Genomic DNA, 27,684 nt, shown 5'->3' on the forward strand with positions numbered 1-27,684 from the left:
GGTGATATAGCCACTAATAACCAGGCAGAAGGATTTAACAATGGGTTATTAAAAACACATTGAAGTTGGTTTGAATGATTTGATTTTTTCAATTTTTGTTGATGTTTTTCTTTTCTTTCCTTTTCAATTACGTAACAGGAAAAGGAAGATCCGAGAATTTGAATAAGTATATAAATTGACACAAATTTCTCAAAAGACATTTTCAACCATTACCATTATCCATACGATACATCATATACAACACACTCCATATAATGACTAAAAAAGAAACAAAACAAATATCAGTTGCATTCGTCTGTCTAGGTAATATTTGTCGTTCTCCAATGGCTGAAGCCATTTTCACTCATAAAGTTAAAACATTAGGTTTATCAAAATTCTTCAATAAGATTGATTCATTTGGTACTTCTTCATATCATGTTGGTGATGATCCAGATTTTAGATCTTCTCAAACTTGTAAAAAACATGGTGTCCCTGTGAATCATCATGCTAAACATTTTGAACCAAAATTTTTCAATGAATTTGATTATGTTATTTGTATGGATGAATCAAATTTATATAATTTGAATGAAAGAATTAGATCCAAGACAAGTACCAAAAATGAAGCTAGATTATTTGGGGATTGGAATACAGATGGGAAATTTAAAACTATAGTGGATGATCCTTATTATGGTGGGATTGATGGGTTTGAATATAATTTTCAACAATGTTCATATTTTAGTGAAGAATTTTTAAAACAAGAATTAGATGTTGAATTATAATCAGATGGTCTGGTATACTATAGTATAAATATTAAGTAATTGTCGATGCAATGCTGTATAGAATTAGAGGAATGGTATAGAATAAATGAATCAAACTAGATAATTAGTTGTATGAGCTCATTATGATTATGTAATCATTACATGAGAAGTTATATATATTTGAGAAGTATATATTAATTCGATATTTAAAACTGAAACTTTATAAGCTATACCTGAATATTACTCTACTAGTGGTTAAATAGTGATCGTAATTGTTGAAAACATATCCAAACATGAATAAGAATGACCAAACCTTAGAACTGGAATCAGAAAGAAGGAATAGAATCAAAACATTATGTCAAAATTACCAAAATGATGTATTTTCACTTAGCTTTGATATGATTAAAGAGGCTAATGATACATCAAATGGTTTTAATGATAATGAAACATACATTCGTCAAATTAAGGAAATTGGTAAGCTATTAAAAATTCCAAATCACATTGTTGATGCTTTAAAAAATGGTGATGATATATTATCTTTTGAAGAAAGCATTTTTCATAAACTCAATTGGTTCAATTTATCAATGTCAAGACCGGAGCCATTGATAAATCCATTAATGGATCCTCAAAACTTGTTTTTGAATGATTTGATTGGAAAATGTTTTGTAAAAGAAGAAGCTAAGTAATTATGCTATAAGAACAACATCATTAAAGAATGTTTTAATCTATACCAGCCATTTAGAAAAAATACATTATTAGGTTTACATAAAGAAATTGTAATTTCGAAATGTTCAGAAATACCTATTGAAAAATTCAGACATGATTGTAATTATGTGGCAAATGTAATTGAATCTGGTGAGAAGAATATCTTAAAAATTGATTCAGTGTTATCTTCATTCTTGTGGGCTCATTCGATATATGCTTTTGATCTCAGTCGTATTGAAAGGCACAAAAAAGATATTCAAAAAGAAACATATTTGGATGAACATTTCAAATTGTTGAATACAAATGAAAAGATTACAGAATTATCAGATCTTTTACAAAATAAATTTCATTTTCCAATTTCCAAATATCTCCATGTTGCAGATAAAGTTCTTGAATTGTGTGAGAGAATCAATTGGGCCATGTCAGAATTAGATGGAACATATGATGGCTTATTTATCAAACGTGCTACACCTTCAGCAATCAGGTATAGTGAAAGTGGACCAGTTAGCAAATTAGATCATCATGGTATCAGGGGTTCAGAATCATCATCTACAAATTTCATCAACTTTGGTCCAACAGAAATAGACATTTTAGTACGATCAGAATTTTTTTTTAGCAAAAAAACCAATGATAATCGTTTGATCATCCAATGCAGTAGAACTAAACTTTTGAAAGAAACGTTTCTAAAGTTCATCAATAATAATCCAGAAAATCAATTGTATCTAGAAGACGATCATATGGAAACAATGGGGAATATTCTAAGACAATTGGTTACATATTGTCATGAATCAAATTCAACTACTGGTGTCTTAACAAATTGGTCATCATGGATTATCATTGAAATTGATCTTGATAAAAGTTTACCTGCTACTATTAGTGAAACAAATGTTATTGATTTGAATTTGAAATACCGGATAATTGATATTGATGATCAATATTTGACTATTGGTTGGGCTTTAGTTTATTTATTCAAACAAGTTTATGAAGACATTGATTCAATGGAGAAAACTCATACAAAGGAACAGTTTGACACAAAATTTTATTTAAATGATGATGATAAAACTAAAAATTCAATACAAAAGAGAACTGTAAATAGGCTAATGAAATCAAGGGAGAAAATATCTTTAATCAATAGTTCAAAAACAGGAATTGAAGAGTTTTCAACTACTGTTTCTAGTATATTCCCCAATGGGCTATCCAATCAAGCTATTCAAAGTGGTCCAAAGCTTAAAAGTCAAGTGTTCTCAGTTTTATATAGAGATATAAAGGAATCACTAAATCTTGATATCAAAAATATATCATTGGATAAAGAGATGGTTCTTAAAGTTTACGATATGGATTTATTTCAATTTTATAAGCGATTAGATGCTTCAAGATTCAAACATTTTAAGCAAGAGGTCCAATCACTTGAATTAATCAAACTGCATAATGAATCATGTATAAAAGCCAAAGATTGTGATTCAATAATTAATACCCCAGTGATTTACAATTCATTTATATTAAACTTGAATGATTTAAATGGGGTCTCAGCTCTTTATGGTTATGCAATATTGATGGAAAAGATAGAAGATGATCTTACTGCTGGGCTATATTCAAATGATCAATTCTTAGAAAAATGTAATAGACAATTAGTGGTGTTGGCAAAATTGGGAATTGTTCATAATGATTTAGAAGCAAGGAATATAATAATTTGTAACGATAAATTTTTTTTTATTAATTGGGGACTTTCTAAGATAAAGATTACTGATTATTCTAAACGGCTGATCAATAGTACTCAATCCATATAAAATTTAAATACATCTGTAATCTTTTTAGCTTCAAAACGTTATATTCTATGTACTAGTATATATAAAACACAAATAATTAAGAATCATGAAAATGAGCAAATGCTTGAAGAACCATTACCTTTTAAGTAACAACCCTTTTTGATATTAGTAGACAATTATTTTTTTTCAAAATTCAGTGACCAATTCTTCAGAATTTGGTTTAAAATCATCTTTACGACGTGATAACCAAGTATCTTCATAATCAAAATATTTCCAAAAAAATTTTTTTTCAGCTTGTGATGATTCTTGATTACTATTACCATTTGATAAAGGAGTTGGAGGTGGTTGAATGTCTTCAAATTTTTTCCACCATTTTTTATTTATCTTATTGAAAATCCAACCTCTTTTAACTAATTCTTGAGCATTTTGAATTTGAATATATTTACCTTGATCAAAATAAAAATTATAAAATAATGTTGATTCATCTAATTTCTTAACAATTATGGAATAATTTAATTCTGCTAATGGTTCTTGAGGATAATAAATTGATGTTGGATGTGGATTATTTGGAATATAATTTTTTGGTTTATCAGAATCTAAAGAATCTGGACAATTCAGTAAAGAAGTTTCTAAGATTTTAGAAATTTTTTGGAAAGGCACAGGATTTATAATTAAATTTTTGGTTTTTTCAAATGATGAAAGTAAATCTTGGAAACCATTTGGTATTAATATTGGAGATTGTGTACCTTCTCTACTATCATTTGTAATATTTGTATTTGTTTTACTTAATCCAGGTGGTGCTTGTGATGGTGTAGTAGCTGTATTACTAGTATTCAAGTTGATTTTTGATGCAGGTGGTGTATTAATATTATTTGTATTGGTGGAAGGAGAAGCAGTAGTACTTGTTGTTGATGCAATATTTGCTGATGGATTTGTTGGTGTATTATTGTTTGAGTTAACACCAGCTGACAGAACTGATGAATACTTCAAATCCGTTTTCACTGGTGCAACTGATGGTTTTAAACTTATTAATCCTGGAGTTGTACTTCTTGGAGATGGAACATTAATATTTGTATTTGATAATCCTGGTGGTTTTATAGGACCATTATTATGCAAATTAGTACTTGGAGCTGCTGTTGATTGAGAAGCAGGTAAACCATGACTATTGTTAGTGTTATGATTGTTGTTGTGGTTGTTGTTTGTTGTTGTTGTCGTGTTGGCAGTTGAAGGAGCACTTGGTTGTGCGCTAATTGATGATTTCTTTTGAGGTGTATGATGTTGTTGAATTGGTGATGATCCATGATCGTGATCAACATCTTCAGCATGTGGATAATCACCAATATGACCATAAATATCTTCAATATCTTCTAATCCCAATTCATCATAAATACCTTCATCTTCAATAAAATCAACATCTTCATTATTTTCAACATAATATTTAATATCTTCTTGTAATGTAGCAACTTGCTCTGATTCAATATCATCATTTTCTAATAATCTTAAGATTAATTCCATTTTCTCTGAATGCCATTTATTTCTTGATATTAATTCATTTAGACTTTCAATTTCTTGTTGTTTAGAATTATCTAATTTTTTACCCTTTTTAACAGAATTATGAATTTGATCAATTGTTGCTTCATGCTTTTCACTTTGTAATTGTAATTCTTCCAATTGTGAATGTATGAAATCAGCTTGTTCATTTTTTTCCTTCTCTTTTGGATCTATTCTTTGCATACTTAAACCTTCTTTGGAGAAAGCTTTAGTTTTCATATCCTTTTCCACAGTTTTGAATCTTTCCATGGCATTTTCAATCAATCTTCTATTTTCCAATAAATTATTCTTATCTTTAACATCATTACCACTTAACCAATTCTTTATTTGATCTCTTTGTCTTTGTAATTTCTTGATTTCTCTTTTCAAATCACCTTCAATTTTTTCCTTTTGAGACTGACTTTCACAATTTTGAAGCTTGTCATAGTAGCCATCAAAGATCTCTAGACCTTCTTTAACTTTCTTGAAGACTTTATCAATCTCTTGTAATAATTTTCTTTGTGACATTGTTAAATCTTTGTTTAAATCTGTATATGATATGAAACTGTGTGTTTATCGAAGCACTTTTCTCACTCAATTGGAACGTTTTGGACTTGTAAGAAAACCAGCGGATAGACTATTGAACACGTAGAATTCAAAAACAATTAAAAAACAGCACAATTACCAACTATTCAACACAGAATTCACCGTTGTTTGATCCACCAAAATTGTCACGTCTCTATTATTCCAGCGCTTTTTTCTGATTCTTTCCACTTTTTTTGGTGAGCAAATCGAGATCCGACCATTTTTAAAGATCGGAACTCCCGGTTTTCTAGAGTTTTTTTTTTGACAGCCGATTTCCGACCGATTTTTTGAGATTATCAGTCATAATGTTTTTGATGAAAGATTTTGATTGTATTTGATATTGTTAACTAAGTGGTAAGAGTTCAAGCAAGGTTTTATCTTGGTTTAAAGTGAGTAAAAGTGGTATTGTATCAGGAATTATCACCATTGTGCTTTGTTTCGAGGATCATTGGTGTAAATTTCATCCATTTCACAAGGATCTCTTGTACTAACATTTCCAATTGATATAGATACATTTTATTCAAAAATGTCTTCAGATTTACAACATTGGGCTCAAATATTGAGTAGTCCAACTCTCTCAGTATTACCTCATGATTTCATTCGTCCTTCTAACAACAAAGTTGTTGAAGCTAAACACAATTTTTCAATTCCAGCAAAAGCATTATCACAATCTATAATATCGAAAGTTGAAGGTTCAAATGAATTCATCATTGGTCTTTCAGTCTTTGCAGTTTTGATCTATAGACTAACTGGTGATGATGACATTGTTATCTCCACCGACTCTCCAAATGGCGGTAAAGAATTTGTCATTAGATTAACCATTAGTCCAACTGTTTCATTTGTGGAATTAGTTGAACAAATTACAAAATTATATAATGACAATGTCAATAGAGCTGTTGATTATGATGAATTATCTGCATTGATCCAAAAAGAAAACGGTTATGAAACTAAACCTTCTTTATTCAGATTAAGTTTCCAATATGGTAATGCTCATCAACAATTATCTGAATATGGTTCAATTAGAGATTTATCAATCTTTGTCAATGATGATTCTTATGATGTCTATTTTAATGCTTTATTATACAAAGATGATCGTATTTCAATTTTGGCTGAACAATTTAACCAATTTTTGGAAGCTGTCGCCCAAGATTCTTCATTACAAGTTACTAAAATAAATTTAATCACCAAATCTCAAAAACAAATCTTACCAGATCCAACAACTGATTTAGATTGGTCTGGTTATAGAGGTGCTATCCATGATATTTTCCAAGAAAATGCAGCTAAATTCCCAGAACGTACTTGTGTTGTGGAAACTCCAAGTTTCTTAACACCAGAAAAACAAGCTAGAGTCTTTACTTATAAACATATCAATGAAGCTTCAAACATTGTTGGTAACTATTTAGTTAAAACTGGTATCAAAAGAGGTGATGTTGTTATGATTTATTCTTCAAGAGGTGTTGATTTAATGGTTTCAGTTCTCGGTGTTTTAAAAGCCGGTGCTACTTTCTCCGTTATTGATCCAGCTTATCCTCCAGCTCGTCAAAATATTTATTTACAAGTTGCTAAACCAAAAGGTTTAATCGTCATCAAAAAAGCTGGTGTCTTGGATGAACTTGTTGAAAATTACATCAAAGATGAATTAGATGTTGTTTCTCGTGTTCCTCAAATTGAATTACAAGATGATGGTTCAGTCCTCGGTGGTAAAAACTTGGAAGGTGAAGATGTCTTAGCTGGTGTTTCAACAAGTTCAACTGGTGTTTTGGTTGGTCCAGATTCAAACCCAACATTATCTTTCACATCAGGTTCTGAAGGTTTACCAAAAGGTGTCTTGGGTAGACATTTCTCTTTAGCTTATTATTTCGATTGGATGTCCAAGACTTTTAAATTAAACTCTGATGATAAATTCACTATGCTTTCAGGTATTGCACATGATCCTATTCAAAGAGATATGTTTACACCAATCTTCTTGGGTGCTCAATTATTAGTTCCAACTGCTGATGATATCGGTACCCCAGGTAAATTAGCTGAATGGATGGGTAAATACGGTGCTACTGTTACTCATTTAACTCCAGCTATGGGTCAATTATTATCAGCTCAAGCTACATCTGAAATTCCATCATTACATCATGCTTTCTTTGTAGGTGATATCTTGACCAAAAGAGATTGTTTAAGATTACAAACATTAGCTAAAAATGTTTTCATTGTCAATATGTATGGTACTACTGAAACTCAAAGAGCTGTTTCATATTTTGAAGTTGCTTCAAGAGCTCATGATTCAACATTTTTAGAATCTCAAAAAGATGTCATGCCAGCTGGTAAAGGTATGTTGAATGTTCAATTATTAGTTGTTAATAGAAATGATACTTCTCAAACATGTGGTGTTGGTGAAGTTGGTGAAATTTATGTTCGTGCTGCTGGTTTAGCTGAAGGTTATCGTGGATTACCTGAATTAAATGAACAAAAATTCGTCAAAAATTGGTATGTTGATGCTCAACAATGGATTGATCAAGATAATCAAAAAAGTCAAAATGAACCATGGAGAGAATTTTGGAAAGGTCCAAGAGATAGATTATACAGAACTGGTGATTTAGGTCGTTATTTACCAGATGGTAATACTGAATGTTGTGGTAGAGCTGATGATCAAGTCAAAATTCGTGGGTTCCGTATTGAATTAGGTGAAATTGATACAAATATTTCTCAACATCCTTTAGTTCGTGAGAATGTTACATTAGTTCGTAAAGATGCTAATAATGAACCAACTTTAATTTCTTATATTGTTCCAAAAACTGAAGTTGCTGATTTAGAAAATTTCAAATCATCAGTTGAAGAATTAGAAAATAAAGATGATCACGTTGTTAGTGGATTAGTTGGTTATCGTTTATTAATTAAAGATATCAAGGCATTTTTGAAAAAAAGATTAGCTTCATATGCTATCCCAACAATTATTGTTCCATTCCATAAATTACCATTAAATCCAAATGGTAAAGTTGATAAACCAAAATTACCATTCCCAACCACTGCACAACTAGAAGCTGTTGCTAAACATTCAAGTGCCGACCAAGATGATTCTCAATTCAGTGAAACTGAAGGTAAAGTTCGTGATGTTTGGTTATCAGTCTTACCTCAACGTCCATCAACTATTTCACCAGAAGATTCATTCTTTGATTTAGGTGGTCATTCAATCTTAGCTACAAGAATGATTTTTGAATTAAGAAAACAATTAGTTATTGATTTACCATTAGGTACTATCTTCAAATTCCCAACCATTAAAGCTTTTGCTAAAGAAATCGAACGTGTTCAAAAAGGTGATGATGTCGCCTTACCAGCTACTAGTGGTGCTGAAAATACTGATGAGGATTTAGCAAATAAACCAGCTGAATATTATAAAGATGCTCAAGAATTAACTGAAACTGCATTAAAATCAAAATATGCTTCAAGATTAAGTTTCTCTAAAAATGAACAAATCAGCATTTTTGTCACCGGTGCTACTGGGTTCTTAGGTTCATTCATTATTGCTGATTTATTGAACCGTAAATCAAACATCAAAATCTTTGCTCATGTTCGTGCCGCTGATAAAGTTAAAGGTCTCGAAAGATTGAAAAAAGCTGGTTTAACCTACGGTAATTGGAAAGATGAATTTGCCTCATCAATTGAAGTTGTTTTAGGTGATTTATCAAAAGAACAATTTGGTTTAGATTTCCAAGCTTGGGGTAACTTGACTGAAACAATTGATGTTATTATTCATAATGGTGCTTTAGTTCACTGGGTGTATCCATATGATAAATTACGTGATGCCAATGTTATCGGTACTATCAACGTTTTGAATTTAGCTGCTTCTGGTAAGGCTAAGTATTTCTCATTTGTTTCTTCAACATCAGCTTTAGATACTCAACATTTCGTTGAATTATCTGATAAATTACTTTCTGAAGGTAAAGATGGTATTCCAGAATCTGATGATTTACAAGGTTCTGCTTACGGTTTAGGTTCAGGTTACGGTCAAAGTAAATGGGCTGCTGAATATATTATCCGTCGTGCTGGTGAACGTGGTTTGAAAGGTGCTATTATTAGACCAGGTTATGTTACTGGTGAAACTAATACTGGTTCTTCAAACACTGATGATTTCTTATTACGTATGTTGAAAGGTTGTGCTGAATTAGGTAAATATCCAAACATTAATAACACCATCAATATGGTCCCTGTTGATCATGTTGCAAGAGTTGTTGTTGCAGCTGCCTTACATCCACCAAAATCAGAAGAATTAGCTGTTGTTCAAGTTACTGGTCATCCACGTATCACATTTATTCAATTTGTTGGTGCATTGAAAAAATATGGTTATGAAATTGAATTAGAAGATTATGTTACTTGGAAATCATCATTAGAAAAATTTGTTTTGGAAGGTACTCAAGAAAGTGCACTTTATCCATTATTACATTTTGTTTTAGATGATTTACCACAAGATACTAAAGCTCCAGAATTAGATGATGTTAATGCTCGTACTTCATTGAAAGCAGATGCTGAATGGACTGGCGTTGATGCGTCAGCTGGTAGAGGTATTGATGAACAACAATTAAGCGTTTACGTTGCATACTTGATTAAAGTTGGTTTCTTACCAAAACCATCAAAAGCTGGCGAACCATTACCAGAAGTTAAGTTAACTAAAGAACAACTCGATTTGATTACATCTGGTGCTGGTTCTCGTGGTAGTTCAAATTAGATAGATTTGAAGTAAAAAAAAAACATAAATTACGTCTGTACATATAGTTAAAATATTCGTTAAATAAATTGATTTATAGATTTTGTTACAATTCTGTAGAGTTTGTTATTTATTAAACCGAATATATTATATGTGTATTAACCTTTGTACATATGAAATCTCTAATTCATAAATAAAAACTGTAAATCATCAGGGGTTAATCTATTAATTGCACCATCATCATGGTTAATGGTAGCATGAATCATATTTGCCTTCTTATCTTGTAATTCTATAATTCTTGATTCTATACTATCTTCAATACAAAATCTTGTAATTTTAACAGGTCTAAATTGACCAATTCTATGAACTCTATCACCACTTTGCCATTCAACAGATGGATTCCACCAAGGATCCATTAAGAAAACTTGTGAAGCTTCACATAAATTTAAAGCAACACCACCAGCTTTCAAACTGACCAAGAAAACTTCAACATTTGTATTTTCCATAAAATGACGAATTGTATTATCTCTTTGAATAGGTGACATTGAACCCTGTAATTTAACAGTTTGAAAACCTGCTCTTTTCAATCTCCATTCAATTAAATCTAACATACTTGTAAATTGTGAAAACACAATAGATTTAATAGTTTGTCTATCACTTCTTAATTTATAAAGTTCTTCTACTAAAGCTTCAATCTTTGTAGATGACCTCCATTCACCACCCATTTTAATTCTATTAACAATTGAACCTTTTTTGAAATCATCATTATTTACTTCAATAGCTGGAGCTGAAAGATCAATACTTAATGCAATATGACAAACTGGACATTCTAATTCTTTCTCTTCACCTCCAAAACTTTCCATATACTCTTTGATACACATACGACAAAACTTATGATGACATTTAGATTCAATTGGATCTTCAGCTTCATCATCACAAAGTTGACAAACTATAACACCATTTAAATTCTCTGTTGATAGATCTGCATTGTTTTTAACTCTTCTCAATACTAAATCTGGATGATCAGCTAATTGTCTCATTCTTGTAATTAATGTGAAAATATTTGCGTAATTATTCAAGACAACACCTTCAGCAACATATTCATTAAATTTTCTTTTGGAATCAGAATATAAACTTTGATAAAGATCTTTTTCTTCTTCATTAAAGAAATCTCTTCTAATTTCCTCCACTCTTGGTGGTAAACCTAAATCATCAGCTCTTTCAACTTTGGTTCTTCTTAACATTATATTTTTCAATAATGATTGAATATTTGTAAATGAAACTTTACCTTCACCTTCAATACCAAATTTTTGAATATTTTTCAACATAAAATGATTGAAAAAATTTGTATGTTGCATTGGAACATGACCACATTGATCACAATGTCTCCAATCTGTAAATTTCCACTCTTTTGACCTACATGGACATTTTGTACAAAAATATTGTCCAAATGGTTCAATATCTAAATATCTAATCAATGAATACATCTCACCAATACGATTTTGTAAAGGTGTACCAGATAAACACCATCTTTTTTGAGTCATCAGATTATTTGCAGCTTTTGCTGTATTACTTTGACGATCTTTGATATTATGAGCTTCATCTAAAATAACTCTATAGAATTGAGTTTGATGTAATAACGATTTTTCTTTAACTAATCCATGTTTCCTCTTAAACCCATATTGTTGTTTTCTATAAACACTTTCCAAAACTGCATAAGTTGTCAGTACAACATCGAAATCAGTTGATCTTGCATTACCATGGAAAACACCAACACTTAATGAATCACCAGCATATTGTTCAATTTCATTTTTCCATTGCATTATAGCAACAGTTGGTGCAATAACCAAGTTTGGCTTCTTTGATGTATCATTCAAGAATAAAGCAATAGTTTGTATAGTTTTACCCATACCCATTTCATCTGCTAAGATACCCCCATTATAAATACCATTTTCTTGCTTCACAAGCCAATTTAAACCTTCTAATTGGAACGGTAATAAATCAATACTCATACCTTTGGGTTGTTCAGCTCTTTCAGGTTTTATCTTTTCAGCAAGTTCTAAAGATGGGAAAACATCTTTTAAATCAGGATGGAATTCATATAATTTATGTGTCATTCTTGTATGATAAGGAACTTTAGGTTTTTTCTCTCTTGGTTTTCTAGTTGCTGGTTTTCTTGTTTTCTTTTTAGGTTTAGTTTCAGCTAATGGGGCATCTGAATCTTCATCCTTCAAATCTTCAAGTTCATCATCTAGTTCTATTGGTTGATCGAAGGAGCCGTTTTTTCTTCTTCCAGATATCACCACTATATCATCTTCTTCATCATCTTCATCACCATCAGCACCTTTATAATTTTCATCACGATCATCATTGTATTCATCATAATCATCTTCAATCTGTTTGAGCCTTCTCTTTGCACTTGATGAGCTCTGTCTAGTACCTCTTCTTTTCTTTGTTGGTTTGACATCTTCTTCCTCTTCTTCTTCACCTTCATCTGGTGGCGTTGTCAAAGTACTGCTACCACCTGCAGCCTTATCAGCATCTAATTGGAAATCTTCATTATCAGATTCGCCACTGACATCTGACTCTAGATAGTTCGGTGTTTTTCTTGATGCAGTAAGTCTTCCTGATCTTCTTCTGTTCCCAGTAGCAGCAGTGGATGTTCTCTTCTTCTTCTTGAGATCTGGATCGTCTTTGATGAATCCTCCAGCTAGTGGCACATCGCTATCAGTCTCAGAGTCTGATACGGCTTTACGAGGCATCTCTTGTTTATTTCTTCCCTTTTCCCTCTGCAAATAGTAACAGCCAGTCTAAACAAACCTGACAAACCCTTTTAAAAAGCAAATGAATCTTTCCAGAAGCTCAACTTCAATGAGAAATAATACCTTCAACTCCAGAAATAAGCAATAAATCAATTTCCCAGATCACAGTGAAAAAACGGTTCTAAGCTTAGCTCATCAGAAATTAAAACCGCCAGAAAAAGGAAAAAATTACGGTCGCGAAAGTATTATATAATCCTTATGTAATCATAAATATTTTTATCGGATTTATTCAAGTTATTTCGGTTTTGAACGTTTATTGTTTATTGTTTATACCGTTGATTACACCTTTAGTTGGATATTCTTCACTTTTATAAGGTTGAGAGGCAAATAGGCTCATAGATTCATATGAAAACAAGAGAAATGAATCAACAGTTTGTGAGTGAGAGCTTTGGTGCTGGTGCTGGTGAACATGATGGAGCTCCAAAGAAGAGACAACGGATGTCGGTGGTGTGTTTGAATTGTAAAACTAGAAAAATCAAATGTGACAAAAAAAGACCAAGTTGTTCTAATTGTGAAAAATGTAATGTTGGTCATCTATGTCGTTATGAAGCTCCACATTGGGTCAACAATGTTATGAATGCAGAAGCCAAATCTGAAACTATATTGTTACCACAAGTTTCCCCAGATTCTCAACAAAGTAATCATAAAGAGTCAACTACAGATCGTGACTATGTATTAAAAGATGAAATTAAAATGTTGAAAGATAAACTTAATGGTATTGAGAAATCTTTATTCGAGGTAGATATTGGTTTAAATAAAAGAAAATTTGATGATGATACTTTGAATTTCTATACAAGTTATAATAGTTTGAATATCAAGAGATCTGGATTGGAAGATTTGAAACCATTGTCTTCATCTTCAATGACGAAGAAAGATCCATTTTTAGGATTGGTTCATGGCTATTTCTTCCTTTGTGAATCTTTATTTGGTGCTACAAATAGACGGAAAGTTAAAAGTGATGAAAAAAGATTAGATAATTCATTGATATCAATTCTTGAACTATTGGGTGAAAGCGAATCACCATTATTAAAACCTATAATTTCAAAACTTGTGGAGGATAAATTTAGTACAAACGCTTCTAAGGGTTCTTTATTCCCATTATCAACATTTAAAAGTGTTTTCAAACCTGTTGATAACAATAATCTTAAGAATGAAATTGAAAGAATATTACCATCAAGATCAATTATAAAATTATATATTGCAAGATTTTTCAAATATGTTCATCCAATGTATCCAATAATTGATGAAAAGGAATTCACTGAACGTATTTTCAATACAATTTTACAAAGTTCAGATGATGAATCACGTATAAAATTGAATTTTGAAGATAAGTTAGATCAGGTATTAACTGCCACTTTATTAATAATGCTAAGACTTTCACATATTACCATCAACACCACGTTATCACCAAGTGAAACAGTATTGAAAACTCATCCAATTAGTGGACATTTCATATTTATTGCAAGAACTATCTTATCACAATTCAACGTTATGAGGAAATCAAATTTACAAATTGTTCAAAGTTTATTTCTTCTTAGAATATATATTCATCTTTCACCAGAAGATGGTGATGGTCCCGGTTTGAATCATTCACAAGTATTTTCAAGTCTAATTGTTCAATCGGCTTTTTCAATTGGATTAAATAGAGACATCAAGACAAACGTTGAAATTAATCAAACTTCATCATATGTGAATATTTGGACTAAAATGTGGCATTCTGTTTTAGATATGGATAGAATTATATCTGCACTATCTGGTGAATCTTGTTCAATCCAAAATGTTGACTCTTATGAACTTAGATTTCCAAATCCATTGGAAAATGATTCACCAATTGAATCCAGTATTCTTAATGAATTGGCCAATAATCATAAATTTCAAATTTTATTAATCGAAATCTTTCAAATGGTTAATAATTTAAACTCAACCACAAAAATTTCAGATATTTTGAGCTTATTAAACAAACTTGAAGTGTTTTTAGCAATAAATTATCCACTTAATAGCTTAACATTTATTACCCAGGGAAAAGAAGATGAAATAAGTTATAAAAACATCAAAATATTACAAAAAAACATCATTGTTAAATCTTTATCATTGATGATTTATCAAAGTATTTTCTTACATTTTGAATCAGATTTCAATTTAGTTAAACATCAACATTTTACAAAACTTTATATCCAAACTTCAGTGGACTTATCAAATATTTTATCATCATATTTAAATGATTCATATAAACCATACATTGATCCAAATTTCAATTATTATCTAAACACAATAGTTGAAAATTCAATATCAAGAGTCATATTTGCATTCATCTCACTTATAACTCGTCTTTATCAAGCTCAAAAATTCTTTCAAATTCTAAAAAGGGAAACCACTTCACCGGGTTTAGATAAAACATTAAACAATTTAATTAAAACTCTATTACGCTCAGCAATAGGTTTGAACACATTATTACAATTCAAATTAGGTCATTCATATTACCAAGCTTTTAAATCTTCAATAACTCATAAATATCATTTAAGATCCTTACATAAAGAAGGAAATAAAGTCATTAATGATACAAAGGCATTCTTAACTATAGATTCACCAGAACGTAAAAATCTTGAACAACGTTTATTAAACAAGATAATTGCAGAACAAGGTTTTAGTTTAAAAAAATTAAATGATTTAGATAACCTAAATGGATTTTTAAAGTATGAATACCATAGTTTTGAAACCGTTTTTGAATATATTGAAAATATTGAAGTTTTGAAAAGGGGGAATGTTTGTTCAGAAAGGGCATTATGGGCAAGTTCTTTTGATGAGTTTGCAATCTTTGGATCAATTAATGATTACAATGATGATAATATAGTTCATAGTTTAAGAAGTACGATTGAAGATGATTTCCAATTTGAGTTTAATGGGGATTCATCAAGTTTATTGACTCTTGAACAACTTTTGAATGGGGATTTTTTTAATTCTGCTATAATAGAGCAAAAGGGTTAGCTAGTCACTATATATCAGCTAATATATAATTGGATTATTTTTATGATTCATGAATGTAGTATAGCTGCTACATTAATACTTAATTTAATAAAAAATCATTAATATTGTAATAAAATACATTTAAATAAAACACTAAAACACTGGAAAACACTAAAACACAAAAAAGGGTATAAAACTTTATAATAAATATTATATTATCATTATTTTTTTTTCAAAAAAATTCAGATTGAATTTCATCAGAATTATCTAAATGACTTGAAACATAATCAAAATCCCACATTAAATCATTATTTAATTCCACATCATTTTCATCGAAAAATTTATTATCATCATTAATTTTAATTTTTTTAAATTTTCTATCATCTTGTAATTCTTCATTAGGTCTTTTCTTTGCTTCTTCTTTTTCTTTATCTTCAGGTGGTGGAGTTGGTATGATATCTTTTGAATCTTCATCATCAAACATTAATTTTTTAATTTCTTCAACATTGGCAAAAGTTGACTTGATAGCTTCTTTAGAAACTTTTATATTCCAATTTGATCCATCTGATATATTATTTGAATTTTTTAAACTTGATGAAGGTGAAAGATTTGGTGAAAGATAAGTTGAATTTCCTTGAATTTGACCTCCTTGATTTGGATTTGAAATTGGTTTTGAAGTTGAATTTGGAGTTTTAGCAGAATTTGAAAAAGTTAATGGAGTTTGTAAAATTGCAGAAGGTGTTAAACCTTTTTGACCAGGAGAATTTTTCAAATCACCACTAGTTTTTTTCTTAGAATCTGATAAAATTTTTGATTCTTCATCTTTTAATTCCAATAAATTAGCTAATGAAGCTTTAAAAAAATCTAAAGGTTTTGAATGATATAATTCTAATCTTTTAGATTGTCCATCTTCAAATTGTTTTTTAGATTGTTCTTCCTTTGTAACAATTTCTTGTTCTTTTTTAATCAATTGTTTTTGAATTTCTGATGGTGCTATAGTACCCAATGGACTATTAACATTACCACTTGGAGTTTGAACATCATTAGATTTAAAACTTGATCCACCTGGAGTTGGTGCATTCTTTGGTGCATTTGATGGAGTTGAAGCAGCAGATTGTTTTCTACCTTTAACAGATTTTCTCTTTGCTGGTTGTTTCTTTGTAGCCCCAGTTGAAGTTCCTGTAGCTTGTGGAGTTGGAGCATTTGAATTTGAAACATTCAACATTGATTGTTGAGGTGGATTTGCAGAAATTGGAGCAGGTGGAACAGAAGATTGTGGAACAAATGGTTGAGGTTGACCAACTTGTTGTTGTTGTTGTTGTGGATAAATTTGTGAATTAATTAACTGTGGAGAATTTGAAAAATTTGGTGTATTAACAAAATTTCCTGTTGGTAAAGCAGGTGATGGAGCAACAAATTTTGAAGGATTTTGAACATTTTGATTAACATTTAATTGTGCAACTTTTGGTGTAACATTCATTTGAGTTAAATCTGGTGTATTGATACGATTCATATCTAAATTTTGGAAATTACCATTATTATTATTTGGTAAATTTGTTAATTCCATTGGATTAAAATCATTTGAACCATTATTTAAATTATTAATGAATTGAGATGGTTGAGGTTGAGGTTGTTGAAATTGATTCAATTGTTGTTGTTGAGCTTGTTGTTGCTGCTGTTGTTGCTGTTGTAACAATTGTTGAGGAGTAATTTGTGGATTTAATGGAGCAGGTTGTTGTTGCTGTTGTTTTCTTTGTTGTAATAATTGTTGTGGTGTAATTTGTGGATTAATATTACCAACTTGATTATTATTAAAAGCAGCATTATTATTATTGAAATTACTTGAAGTTGTATTATTCCCACTAATTTGTGAATTTGTAGCACCACCTTCATTACCTGTAGTAGTACCAGTTGCTCCACCAGTTGCAATATTTTTACGACTAATTTGTTCTTTAACAAATGAAACATATTTTTGTGATTGAGCTTTAACTTTTTCTAATAATTCAGGTGAAGCAAAATATTCATCTCTTCTTAAACCATCTAAAACTTCTTTAACCATAAATCTCATATGTAGTAATTTTTTAGTACCATCAACATTTTTAGTTAAAGTATAAAAAGTTGGAACTAATTGTTCAATAAGATTAAATAATGGTAATAATAAATTATGAATTTTAGAACTAACAATTGATTTTTGTTCATTTGTTAATTGATTTGTTAAATTTGTTAATCTAATTGGAACTTTTGCAACTTCATTTAAAATCATTCTTAATTCAATTCGATCTTGTTCAGTTGGAATCAGAATATTATTTTTTAATAATGGATTTTGAGGACCACCTTGAACCCCAGGACCTTGAACACCACCTTGAGGACCACCAGGACCACTTTGAACCCCACCACCAGGTCTTGGAACTTGTTGTTGTTGTTGTTGTTGTTGTTGTTGTTGTTGTTGTTGTTGTTGTTGTTGTTGTTGTTGTTGTTGTTGTTGTTGTTGTTGTTGTTGTTGTTGTTGTTGTTGTTGTTGCTGCTGCTGCTGCTGTTGCTGAGATTGTTGTTGCTGCTGTTGAACCTTTTGCTGTTGTTGAGCTTGTAATTTTTGATGAAGTAAAGCTTGTTGTTGTCTTTTAGCATTTAATTGTTGTTGTTGTTCTGGAGTTAATCCAGTTGGTAAATTATTCAATCTCATATTATTATTGGTATTAGCAGGAGTTGTAGAATTAGGTTGATTTGGATTATTCCATCTTTGTTGTGGTGGTTGTTGTTGTTGATCATTTGATAAATTTTGAGCATTTTGTTGTAATCTTGCTTGAACTTGAGCTTGATTTATAGGTGCTTGTTGTTGAGTTGATCCAGTTGGATTAACAACTTGCTGCTGCTGCTGCTGTTGTTGAGATTGAGCTTGAGGATTAATAATTGTTGGAACACCATCATTTGTATCAGCACCTTTTTGTTGTTGTTGCTTAGTAAATGCTTCCATTCTCAGTTGTTGTTGACGAGAAATATATCTTTTGATAAACATATTTCTTTGTTCATTTGTTAAATTATCAGGAATTTGTTTTTCTTGTTGTAATTTAGTCAACAGTCTTAAAGCATTTTCAGTTAATCTTTGTAATAATTCTGGAGTTAATTGAGGAATTTGTGAAGCATTTGGATTTACAAAACCAGGTGTTTGTTGTGGTGCTTGAGGTTGTGAAGGTGGTACTTGTTGTTGAGGTGGTGGTGGTGGTACTTGTTGTTGAGGTTGTTGAGGTTGAGATTGTTGTTGCTGCTGCTGTTGTTGCTGCTGTTGTTGTTGCTGCTGTTGTTGTTGTAATTGTCTATTTCTCAATTCTTGTTGTTGTCTTGATAATTGAGCATTTAAACCCATTTTACTATCATGACTATTCAAAGATTTTTGAAACTGTTGATGTTGTTTTTGAATCAATTGAGTATGAATTGTATAAACTTGTCTTATAATACCAATATATTCAGATTCTAATTGTCTTGAAGCAACCAATTCAAAAATTTGTTGCCATGTATTAACACCTGGTGGTAAATTTGGAATTCTTTGTAATAAAGCTAATGGGATTGGTATAGACTTCATATTAACAGATGGACCTTGACTTTGACCTTTATTTTGACCTTGTTGACTAGCGCCCTGTTGATTTGGTCTTTGAGGTTGTTGTTGTTGACCTTGAGGTTGTTGTTGTTGTTGTTGAATTTGGAAATTCATATTAGTATTCAATTCATTATTTTGAGTTTGAGGTGTTGATTGTTGAGGTTGTTGATTTCTTAATTGTTGAGCAGCTAATCTTGCTTGAGCTTGTTGAGCTAAAAACACTTGATTTTGAGAATTATTGTTTGTGTTGATGCTAGCGGCTGTCAATTGAGGAGTGACTTGTTGACCTTGACCTTGACCTTGGCCACCTTGACCTTGTTGTTGTGGTTGCTGACCACCTTGTTGTTGACCTTGTTGAATGGGTATTTGATTTTGTGGATTTTGTTGATTTTGTTTTTGTAAATTTTGTTGTTGAATTGAATTTTTAATACTTAGAATTTTTTGCTTGAAGAAATGAACATAACTAATTCTATTACTTGCATTTGTATAACAATATTTTTCAAATTCTTCAGCACTTGTTTTCAATTTATTTAAATCAAAAGCATTTGGATTATTATTATTAGCAGTTAAAGCTAGTTCTTTCAAAGCTTGGACCAAGACACCAACGTATCTGAAACGCTCGTTGTTTGTGAGCTCGTTACGCCAATCCATTGGTTGGTTGGATGTTGTTGATTGTTGATTGTTGATTGTTGATTGTTCTTCTTTGTTGATTATTTTGCTCTTTCACCAATGCTCCTGTGAAACTAATAGAGCTTCGCGTAGTGAGAATATGTGGATGTAGTCTTGTAGAACTTGTAGTATCTAGTCTTTGGTGTATATAATTACTTGTATTATCACTTGTAGTTCTTCTTTAGCAAAGTCTCTAGTTGATCTTCTTTTGAATTCCTGTTTTGAGTATTTGTGGGTGGTTTTATTTTGATACTTTTCTGATTTTCTGTTTAGTTTTTTTAGTTTTTTTTAGCGTTTTCTCAAAAATTGCAGTGAGAATAAAATGGAAAATGAGTTGATTTAAATAGGCAATTACCGTACATTGAGAGAACACTTACAACTACAACTATTATTATTACTATATTATATCTACTGTGTACTACTACTACTTTACCTTACTATACTACTATCACTATCTATTACTACCCCCTCCCCTGCCTAATCTTAGTTTGTAGTCAGTGGTCTGTTGGCTCAGTGCGTGTCCCTTCAACTTACCATACTAAAACGAAAAAAAATTGTTTGGGCTATAAACAAATAAAGACATAGGGAAAAGACAAAACACAGGGAAGACAACTACAATTACTCAACTTGGATCTATAAAGAAGAGACATTATCCCTATTTCTAAACTATTCTCTACACTGCTCTTTGTATCCATTGGCCACCACCATCACCACTCATTGAAAGTCCCATGTCAAATATCCATTAAATAACAGATAAACAACAAGTACAAGTCAATATAATTCCACAATATGCCCTACGCATGTCCCATCAATGGGAAAGGTGCTACTCTTAAATTGAACCAAAATAAACAAGAAGAAGATCCTTCTCCTATAAAGATCATACACCAGGATAATAACAACAATAATACAAATCAGAAACAAAAAAATCGTTCTTTTTATATATTCAATGATGAAGATACTCCATTAAGTTCAAAACAACAACAATTGAAATTACAACAACAATTCGAATTACAAGCTAAACAATTGGAACAACAACAAACCAAGTCACAAGGTGATACTTTAAAACTGCCTCAAGATTATAAAAATGAATTCAAATCAAGAACTGCACCTAAAACTCCTCCAAGATCTAATCAATCAACATCATCATCCAAAACAGCGGCTATATCACCAACCGCCATTTCACCAAATAGATCTTCTTCACCTTCTAAAAAGGCTTCACAAGTTATACGATCAAATTCAAGGAAAAAACAAATGAATGCAGGTGGTATATCAAAATTATCTTTAAATTTAAATGAAATTTTAAAATTCCCAAGAGAATCAACTCATGCTTATTCTTATGCTCATTTATCTCCAAATTCTTTAGCTGTTAGATTATCTATCCTCAAGAGATCTTTAGAAATCCTTGTTGATCGTCCTGATTTACATCAACATCATGATTCTTTAAATTTGGATATTGAAAGTTTTATTAATCAAATTCATGATGAAGAATTAGATAAACCTCATTTACAACAAAATGCTTCATCTGCTGCATTAGCTGCTTTATTTTCACCAAATGGTTCTAAACCATCAACTCCATTAACTTCAAATAACAATAATAATCATTCATATTTCCAAGATTCAACTCATTTAGGTATCAAAGCCCTTATAAATATATTACAACAAGATAAATCTTTAAAATCTGGTGAAGATGGTTCATCCTCTAAAAGAGATTTAGCAATGAATCTTCATGATTTATCTTTATCAAATGCTTCAGATGACAATACAACACAACAACAACAACAACAATCATCATTGGGAACTGATTCAGAATCTCAACTGAAAATCAAATTATTACATGCCTTAGCAACCCCTTTTTATGAACCTATTGTTTCAACTCCAATAATTTCATTACAAAAAAATGCATCAACTTTAGCATTATCTTCATTAAATCAATCAACTTTAGAATCACCACAACCTTCTCCTGATAGAAGAAATTCAAATGAACGGATATTCCACTCAATGCCTCAAAAAAACACATCACCACAAGCTGTGTTTACATGTGAATTAAATGATCCATGGAATTTAAAAGCTGCTAATGATTTAGCATGTTTAATATTTGGTGTTTCAAGAACTTCCTTAAAAAGATTAACTTTATTAGATTTGATTTCACCAGATTCAAGAGATTTTGTATTGAATAGATTAATTAAAACTATTTTAGAATCAAATCAAGATATTATTTTTTCCGGTCAAGTTGTTGCTATAGCTAAACCTGGGAATAAACTGACTTGGGCTTCACTTTGGGCCAAAAAAAAGGGAAATTTAATCATTTGTATGTTTGATCAAGTCCCTTGTGATTCTATAGATTTAGTATTATGTCTTGATTCCCTTAAAATTGAAAATCATAAAAAAATTAGTGGTGGTAGTTTTTTCAATAATAAATTTTTATCTAAAATTGATAAATTAGATGAAATAATTAATAATCTTGATGATGTCATAAAGGTTGATCATGATCAAGAGGATAAAGGATATCCAGATGTTTTTTATCAAACTCAACAAATTAATTCACAAAGATATTTTACATTAAATAAAAATGGAATAAATATTCCTTGTGCTGTGTTTATTAAAGTTATTGATGAAAATTTAAATAAAGTTAAATTGAAAATTCATTCATTACCTTATATAGCAGGTGTTTTCATAATTTCAAATAATCCTTTGGAAAATTATAAAATTTTATCATTTAATGAATCTGTTGCTAAGAATCTTTTTGGATTCCATGAATCTCAATTAATAAATCAATCAATAAATAAAATAATTCCAATTTTTACAAAAATAATGGAATTAATTGGTAAATTTTTTAAAAATTTAAAAATTTTACCTGGTCTTGTTTTACCAGATCATTTTTTTAGAAAATTAAATTCATTAATTGAAAAAGGTACAAATAATGAAGAAGATTTTTTAAATTCAACAGGTATAATTGGTAAACATTCAGATGGATCTCCAATGAAAATTGATGTTCAATTAAGATGTTCAAATGTTGATACTTTAATTTTATGGATTACTCATTCAAGATCTATTTATGATTCAAATTCACCAAAATCAACCACTGAAACAACAACAACATCAACAACAAAGGATGAATTTAAACCTCCAACTTCATTGAAAAGACCGGGTATGATTAAGACAAGATCTGTTAGAAGTGTTAAAATCATTGATGATAAAGAAGAAATTGTTGAGGAAGAAGTTGAAATTGATACAATGGATCCAAATAATGATGATGAAAATGATGAGATTCCTTCACAATTATCTATATTAAATGAAAATGAAATTCAATCCGTTAGTAGATCATCAAGTCTTAGATCTTCAAATGTTACATCCTCATCTGATTTATCAAATTTATCAAATGTTGAAGAAGAAGAAACTCGTAAGGATGAAGAAGGTTTAAAATTCAAAATATTGGGGAAAAACATTGATGAACATACGCTATTAAAATTAGAAAATGAAACTATAGCACAAAATCAAAATTTATCAAAATATTATCCAAGAAAAATTGGTTCCAAGAGACGTGAAAAATCAATTAAAGAATTTAAAATTTTAAAAAATATGGGTCAAGGTGCTTATGGTAAAGTTGTACTGGCTCAATATAAGAAGGATATAAATTATAAAATTGTTATTAAACTGATTATAAAAGAACGTATCTTGGTGGATACATGGGTTCGTGATAGGAAACTGGGTACAATCCCATCAGAAATTCAAATAATGTCAACATTAAATAATGATCCTCATCCAAATATTATGAGATTAATTGATTTTTTCGAAGATGATGATTATTATTATATTGAAACTCCACAACATGGATTCCCTGCACCAGGTATAGATTTATTTGATTTAATTGAATTACAAAAAACAATGAATGAATTTGAGATTAAATCAATTTCAAAACAATGTATTAGTGCAATTAATCATTTACATATTAACGGTATAGTTCATCGTGATATTAAAGATGAAAATTTAATCATTGATAATAATGGTGTTATAAAATTAATTGATTTTGGTTCTGCTGCTTATGTTAAAACTGGTCCATTTGATGTTTTTGTTGGGACTTTAGATTATGCTGCACCAGAAGTTTTAAATGGTTTACCATATGAAGGTAAACCACAAGATGTTTGGTCTTTGGGGATCTTATTATATACATTGATTTATAAAGAAAATCCATTTTATAATGTTGATGAGATTATGGATGGAGATTTAAGAATTCCTTATATATTAAGTGAAGGATGTATAAAATTGATTAAGAAAATCTTACAAAGAGATATTAAGAAAAGACCAACTATGCAAGAGATTTACCAGGATGAATGGCTGAATGAATGAACAGTATTCACACTCTCTATATATTCTTGTTCATAAATTAATTATTTATAAAAAATTAACGAATTGATGATGAATTTTTTTTTTTGACTTCGTATTTGGCTTTCGGATATACTCGCTATTTAAACAACTTCGTAAATTTTAGTTTTTTCATCCTCGGACGAATTTATAAAGGGACCTCCTCAAAATGAAAAAACGTTGAGTATAAAAGTTAATTGAATTAGAGATCTTTTGATTACTTGAAGTTTTAGTGGACAATTATCAAGGATGAGCACAGTCAAGCTATTACCTAATGAGGTCTGTACAAACTATCAGCTTAAAGAAAATGAAAAACTATTATCAATCTCAATTCCAACTTCTAAAAACCCCAATGCTCAAGGTTTAGTGGGTATTTTAACAATACCACAAAATGCATTAATTTCTGAACAAGAATTATTATCAAAACCTGAATTATTCCTCAAGTCAAGTCCACCAACTCATAAATTAGCTTTAATATTACATGGTAAAGGTGGTCATAAAAATTATTGTTATCAAGCTATATTGGCTCAAGAATTAGCTTCAAAGCAAGGTATTTTCAGTTTTAGATTTGATTTTAGAGGATGTGGAGACTCTCAAGATAATGAAGATGTTAAATTTGGTAGACAAATGATTCATGATATTGAGGATATCAATATTTGTTATGATGTTTTCGCAAAAGGTTCTACATATAAAGAAATTGGAATTAATTTAATTACACATTCTTTTATTGCACATTCAAGAGGCTCGGTTGCTGCTTTTAGATGGGCAATTGAAGAACAAAAAAAATTAGATAAAGGTGAACCTTATAGATTTGTTCAAAATATTATTAATACTTCAGGTAGATTTAATCAAACAGTTTTGTTAAATATTGGTGATTTAAAAGAAAATTTTAGTAGAATTTTTTTAACTCAATATAGATTAGGTAAATATGAAGATATAAGGATTTCAGATGAAGAAAATAATGATTTAGGTTCACAAAATTTAGATGATATTAAATTTATCAATGATGAAGTTCAAGTTTTAAGTATTTATGGATTACATGATCATATTGTACCTGTGGAAGATTCTTCAAATTTTGCAAATCTATTGGGTTCAAGACATACGTTAAAATTTATTAATTATGCTGATCATAATTATTATGGTTCACAAGTTGTTACAGATGAAAATTCCAGCAGGCTAAACCCTAATAATTATCCAATAACTAAAAAAAATAGAGTTAATTATAATTATCAAGCTGTTGAGATTATTTTGGATTGGATTTCATCAATTAATGAGGTTCACCGATTCAAAAAGTCAAATTATTTCATTTATCAATATCCAAGATGGAAATCAATTGATGGAATTTCAAACTTTAGAGATATTGGAGGTTGGAAAGTTAAAAATAGTGGAAAATATGTTAAAGCTGGTATAATTTTCAGATCTGCAAATACTTCAAAGATTACTCCCTTGGGTGAATCACAATTGAAGAAAATTGGCATCAAGAGTGTTTTTGATTTTAGATCATATGGAGAATTCAAAAAAGCTGGTGGTTTAGAAATTGAAGGTATAAATATTAATAATATCCCAGTTTTCACTAAAACTGATGCATCACCACAAGCTATTGCCCTAAGGTATAAAAATCTTTTAACTTCATGGTTTACTTATAAATATGTTTATGAAAATATGTTAAATCATGGGATTTATGCATTTAAATCTGTGTTTTTATTTTTGAGAGATAAAAAGAATGTTCCAATCTTGTTTAATTGTACCGCTGGTAAAGATCGTACAGGTGTTATGGCAATGTTGATCTTGTTGCTATTAGGTGTTGATAATCATATTATTGCTAAAGAATATGAATTAACTACTATTGGTCTAATACCAGATCATGCAACTATTAAAAAGGAATTTATATCAGGTATGGAGGAAATAATGAAAAATCAATCAACTTCATCTTCATCATCAACAACTAATGAACACTTCAAAGATCTGCTATTATTAACCCCAGAAGATATGTTTAATAATTTAATTAGTTCAAAATATGAAAGTATGATTGCTTCAATTGAATTATTTAATGAAAAATTTGGTGGTATTGAAAATTATTGTTTGAAATATTTAGAATTAACTCCAGAAGATTTAGAAATTATTAGATCTAATCTATTAACCAATTCTTCTCCTTATCCTGATCAAAATTCTATTTGGAAACATAGAGCTCAATCAGGGTCATTGTTGTGATTGCAATCCATAATTTGGCTTGACTTATGTATCTATATATTACTTATTATATGAATGTTTTATGAAGTGAATTGATTCTCTTGTAGTTGATGGTACTATTACTGATGCCATTAATGCCATGCTTCAAAAAGATCTTAACAGTTATTGGTAAGTGATTAAATCTAAGCTACGTCAGCTGGTTTAACTCTAAATTAAGTATTTGAAAATGATGAGCCACATGTATTAACAATCACAAAGAACTTAAACCCTTGTAGTCTATCCTTTAGATAATTGAAAAACCTATGGCTTTGGGATATATAACACAAAACACAAATATGCTATATATACTTAAAGGTGAACTGATCACAAGTTTATTCAGTGAAATCCAGATTGCTAGCCAGATTAATGATCAAATACTTCTCTTTAGAAAAGGGCATCACTCACCCTACAATAGACATCAACTACCCAGAGCGAGTTAATGAGTTAGTTAATGGTTATGTGCAAATTTTCTTCTCTACGTGGGCGGCTTATATCTGAAAATTTTAGTGAACCAGTAATATTTGGCAGAATTGAAAATTTTGTGTGAAATAAAATCACATTTAACTCGACAATGAACAATTCAATCTTTCTGAGACTTTGTGTGAACTTTTATAACTACTTTTAACATCATCTTATATGAGTTTAAGCTCAAAATGAGGCGATTTTTGCGATATATGCTTTTTTTTTGCGATATCTAACCCGGTAATCCAGCAGATTAGTAAAATATCAAGTAATCCGATGTAGTGTAACGGCTAGCACGGTCCGCTTTCACCGGGCAAACCGGGGTTCGACTCCCCGCATCGGAATAGCTTTATTTTTTTGTTAATTTCCAATTTTTAACACTTAATATAGATAGTTTTACTAATTTTTATAGACAATTGTCCAATTTTATCTATTTCTTTATGATTTAATCGATCTATAGGTCAGAGTTTTTAATATCATTGAAATTTTTGTTGTTATACTTCAATCAATTCATGTATTATAACGTCGCGACGCGATCGAATAGTTGTCTGCATATGATGAATTT

At 30.1% G+C, this 27,684-nt stretch overlaps 9 protein-coding genes across 9 annotated transcripts; 6 read left to right on the forward strand and 3 right to left on the reverse strand.

Moving 5' to 3' along the window:
• Window positions 1-254: 254 nt before the first annotated feature.
• Window positions 255-758, forward strand: LTP1 (tyrosine protein phosphatase LTP1; the record flags this gene model as incomplete). The annotated part of the gene is made up of 1 exon (XM_011273961.1): window positions 255-758. The coding sequence occupies one exon, from the start codon at window positions 255-257 to the stop codon at window positions 756-758; it is 504 nt and encodes a 167-aa protein (XP_011272263.1).
• A 272-nt stretch (window positions 759-1,030) lies between these two features.
• BN7_5459 (uncharacterized protein) lies at window positions 1,031-3,229 on the forward strand (the record flags this gene model as incomplete). The annotated part of the gene is made up of 2 exons (XM_011273962.1): window positions 1,031-1,419; window positions 1,555-3,229. 2 exons carry the CDS (start codon window positions 1,031-1,033, stop codon window positions 3,227-3,229), a joined length of 2,064 nt encoding a protein of 687 aa, XP_011272264.1.
• Window positions 3,230-3,394: 165 nt separating this feature from the next.
• On the reverse strand, window positions 3,395-5,266 carry NOT5 (CCR4-NOT core subunit NOT5; the record flags this gene model as incomplete). The annotated part of the gene is made up of 1 exon (XM_011273963.1): window positions 3,395-5,266. One exon carries the CDS (start codon window positions 5,264-5,266, stop codon window positions 3,395-3,397), a length of 1,872 nt encoding a protein of 623 aa, XP_011272265.1.
• A 583-nt stretch (window positions 5,267-5,849) lies between these two features.
• On the forward strand, window positions 5,850-10,037 carry LYS2 (L-aminoadipate-semialdehyde dehydrogenase; the record flags this gene model as incomplete). The annotated part of the gene is made up of 1 exon (XM_011273964.1): window positions 5,850-10,037. The coding sequence occupies one exon, from the start codon at window positions 5,850-5,852 to the stop codon at window positions 10,035-10,037; it is 4,188 nt and encodes a 1,395-aa protein (XP_011272266.1).
• Window positions 10,038-10,198: 161 nt separating this feature from the next.
• Window positions 10,199-12,778, reverse strand: RAD16 (DNA repair protein RAD16; the record flags this gene model as incomplete). The annotated part of the gene is made up of 1 exon (XM_011273965.1): window positions 10,199-12,778. The coding sequence occupies one exon, from the start codon at window positions 12,776-12,778 to the stop codon at window positions 10,199-10,201; it is 2,580 nt and encodes an 859-aa protein (XP_011272267.1).
• Window positions 12,779-13,183: 405 nt separating this feature from the next.
• On the forward strand, window positions 13,184-15,823 carry BN7_5463 (uncharacterized protein; the record flags this gene model as incomplete). Its single annotated transcript, XM_011273966.1, has 1 exon — window positions 13,184-15,823. The coding sequence occupies one exon, from the start codon at window positions 13,184-13,186 to the stop codon at window positions 15,821-15,823; it is 2,640 nt and encodes an 879-aa protein (XP_011272268.1).
• A 211-nt stretch (window positions 15,824-16,034) lies between these two features.
• GAL11 (Gal11p) lies at window positions 16,035-20,048 on the reverse strand (the record flags this gene model as incomplete). The annotated part of the gene is made up of 1 exon (XM_011273967.1): window positions 16,035-20,048. One exon carries the CDS (start codon window positions 20,046-20,048, stop codon window positions 16,035-16,037), a length of 4,014 nt encoding a protein of 1,337 aa, XP_011272269.1.
• An 807-nt stretch (window positions 20,049-20,855) lies between these two features.
• On the forward strand, window positions 20,856-24,413 carry PSK2 (serine/threonine protein kinase PSK2; the record flags this gene model as incomplete). Its single annotated transcript, XM_011273968.1, has 1 exon — window positions 20,856-24,413. One exon carries the CDS (start codon window positions 20,856-20,858, stop codon window positions 24,411-24,413), a length of 3,558 nt encoding a protein of 1,185 aa, XP_011272270.1.
• A 264-nt stretch (window positions 24,414-24,677) lies between these two features.
• BN7_5466 (uncharacterized protein) lies at window positions 24,678-26,639 on the forward strand (the record flags this gene model as incomplete). The annotated part of the gene is made up of 1 exon (XM_011273969.1): window positions 24,678-26,639. The coding sequence occupies one exon, from the start codon at window positions 24,678-24,680 to the stop codon at window positions 26,637-26,639; it is 1,962 nt and encodes a 653-aa protein (XP_011272271.1).
• Between the last annotated feature and the right edge of the window lie 1,045 nt (window positions 26,640-27,684).

This window comes from Wickerhamomyces ciferrii, contig 00216 (assembly GCF_000313485.1).
Source record: "Wickerhamomyces ciferrii WGS project CAIF00000000 data, strain NRRL Y-1031 F-60-10, contig 00216, whole genome shotgun sequence".
Lineage (NCBI taxonomy): Eukaryota > Fungi > Ascomycota > Saccharomycetes > Phaffomycetales > Wickerhamomycetaceae > Hansenula > Hansenula ciferrii.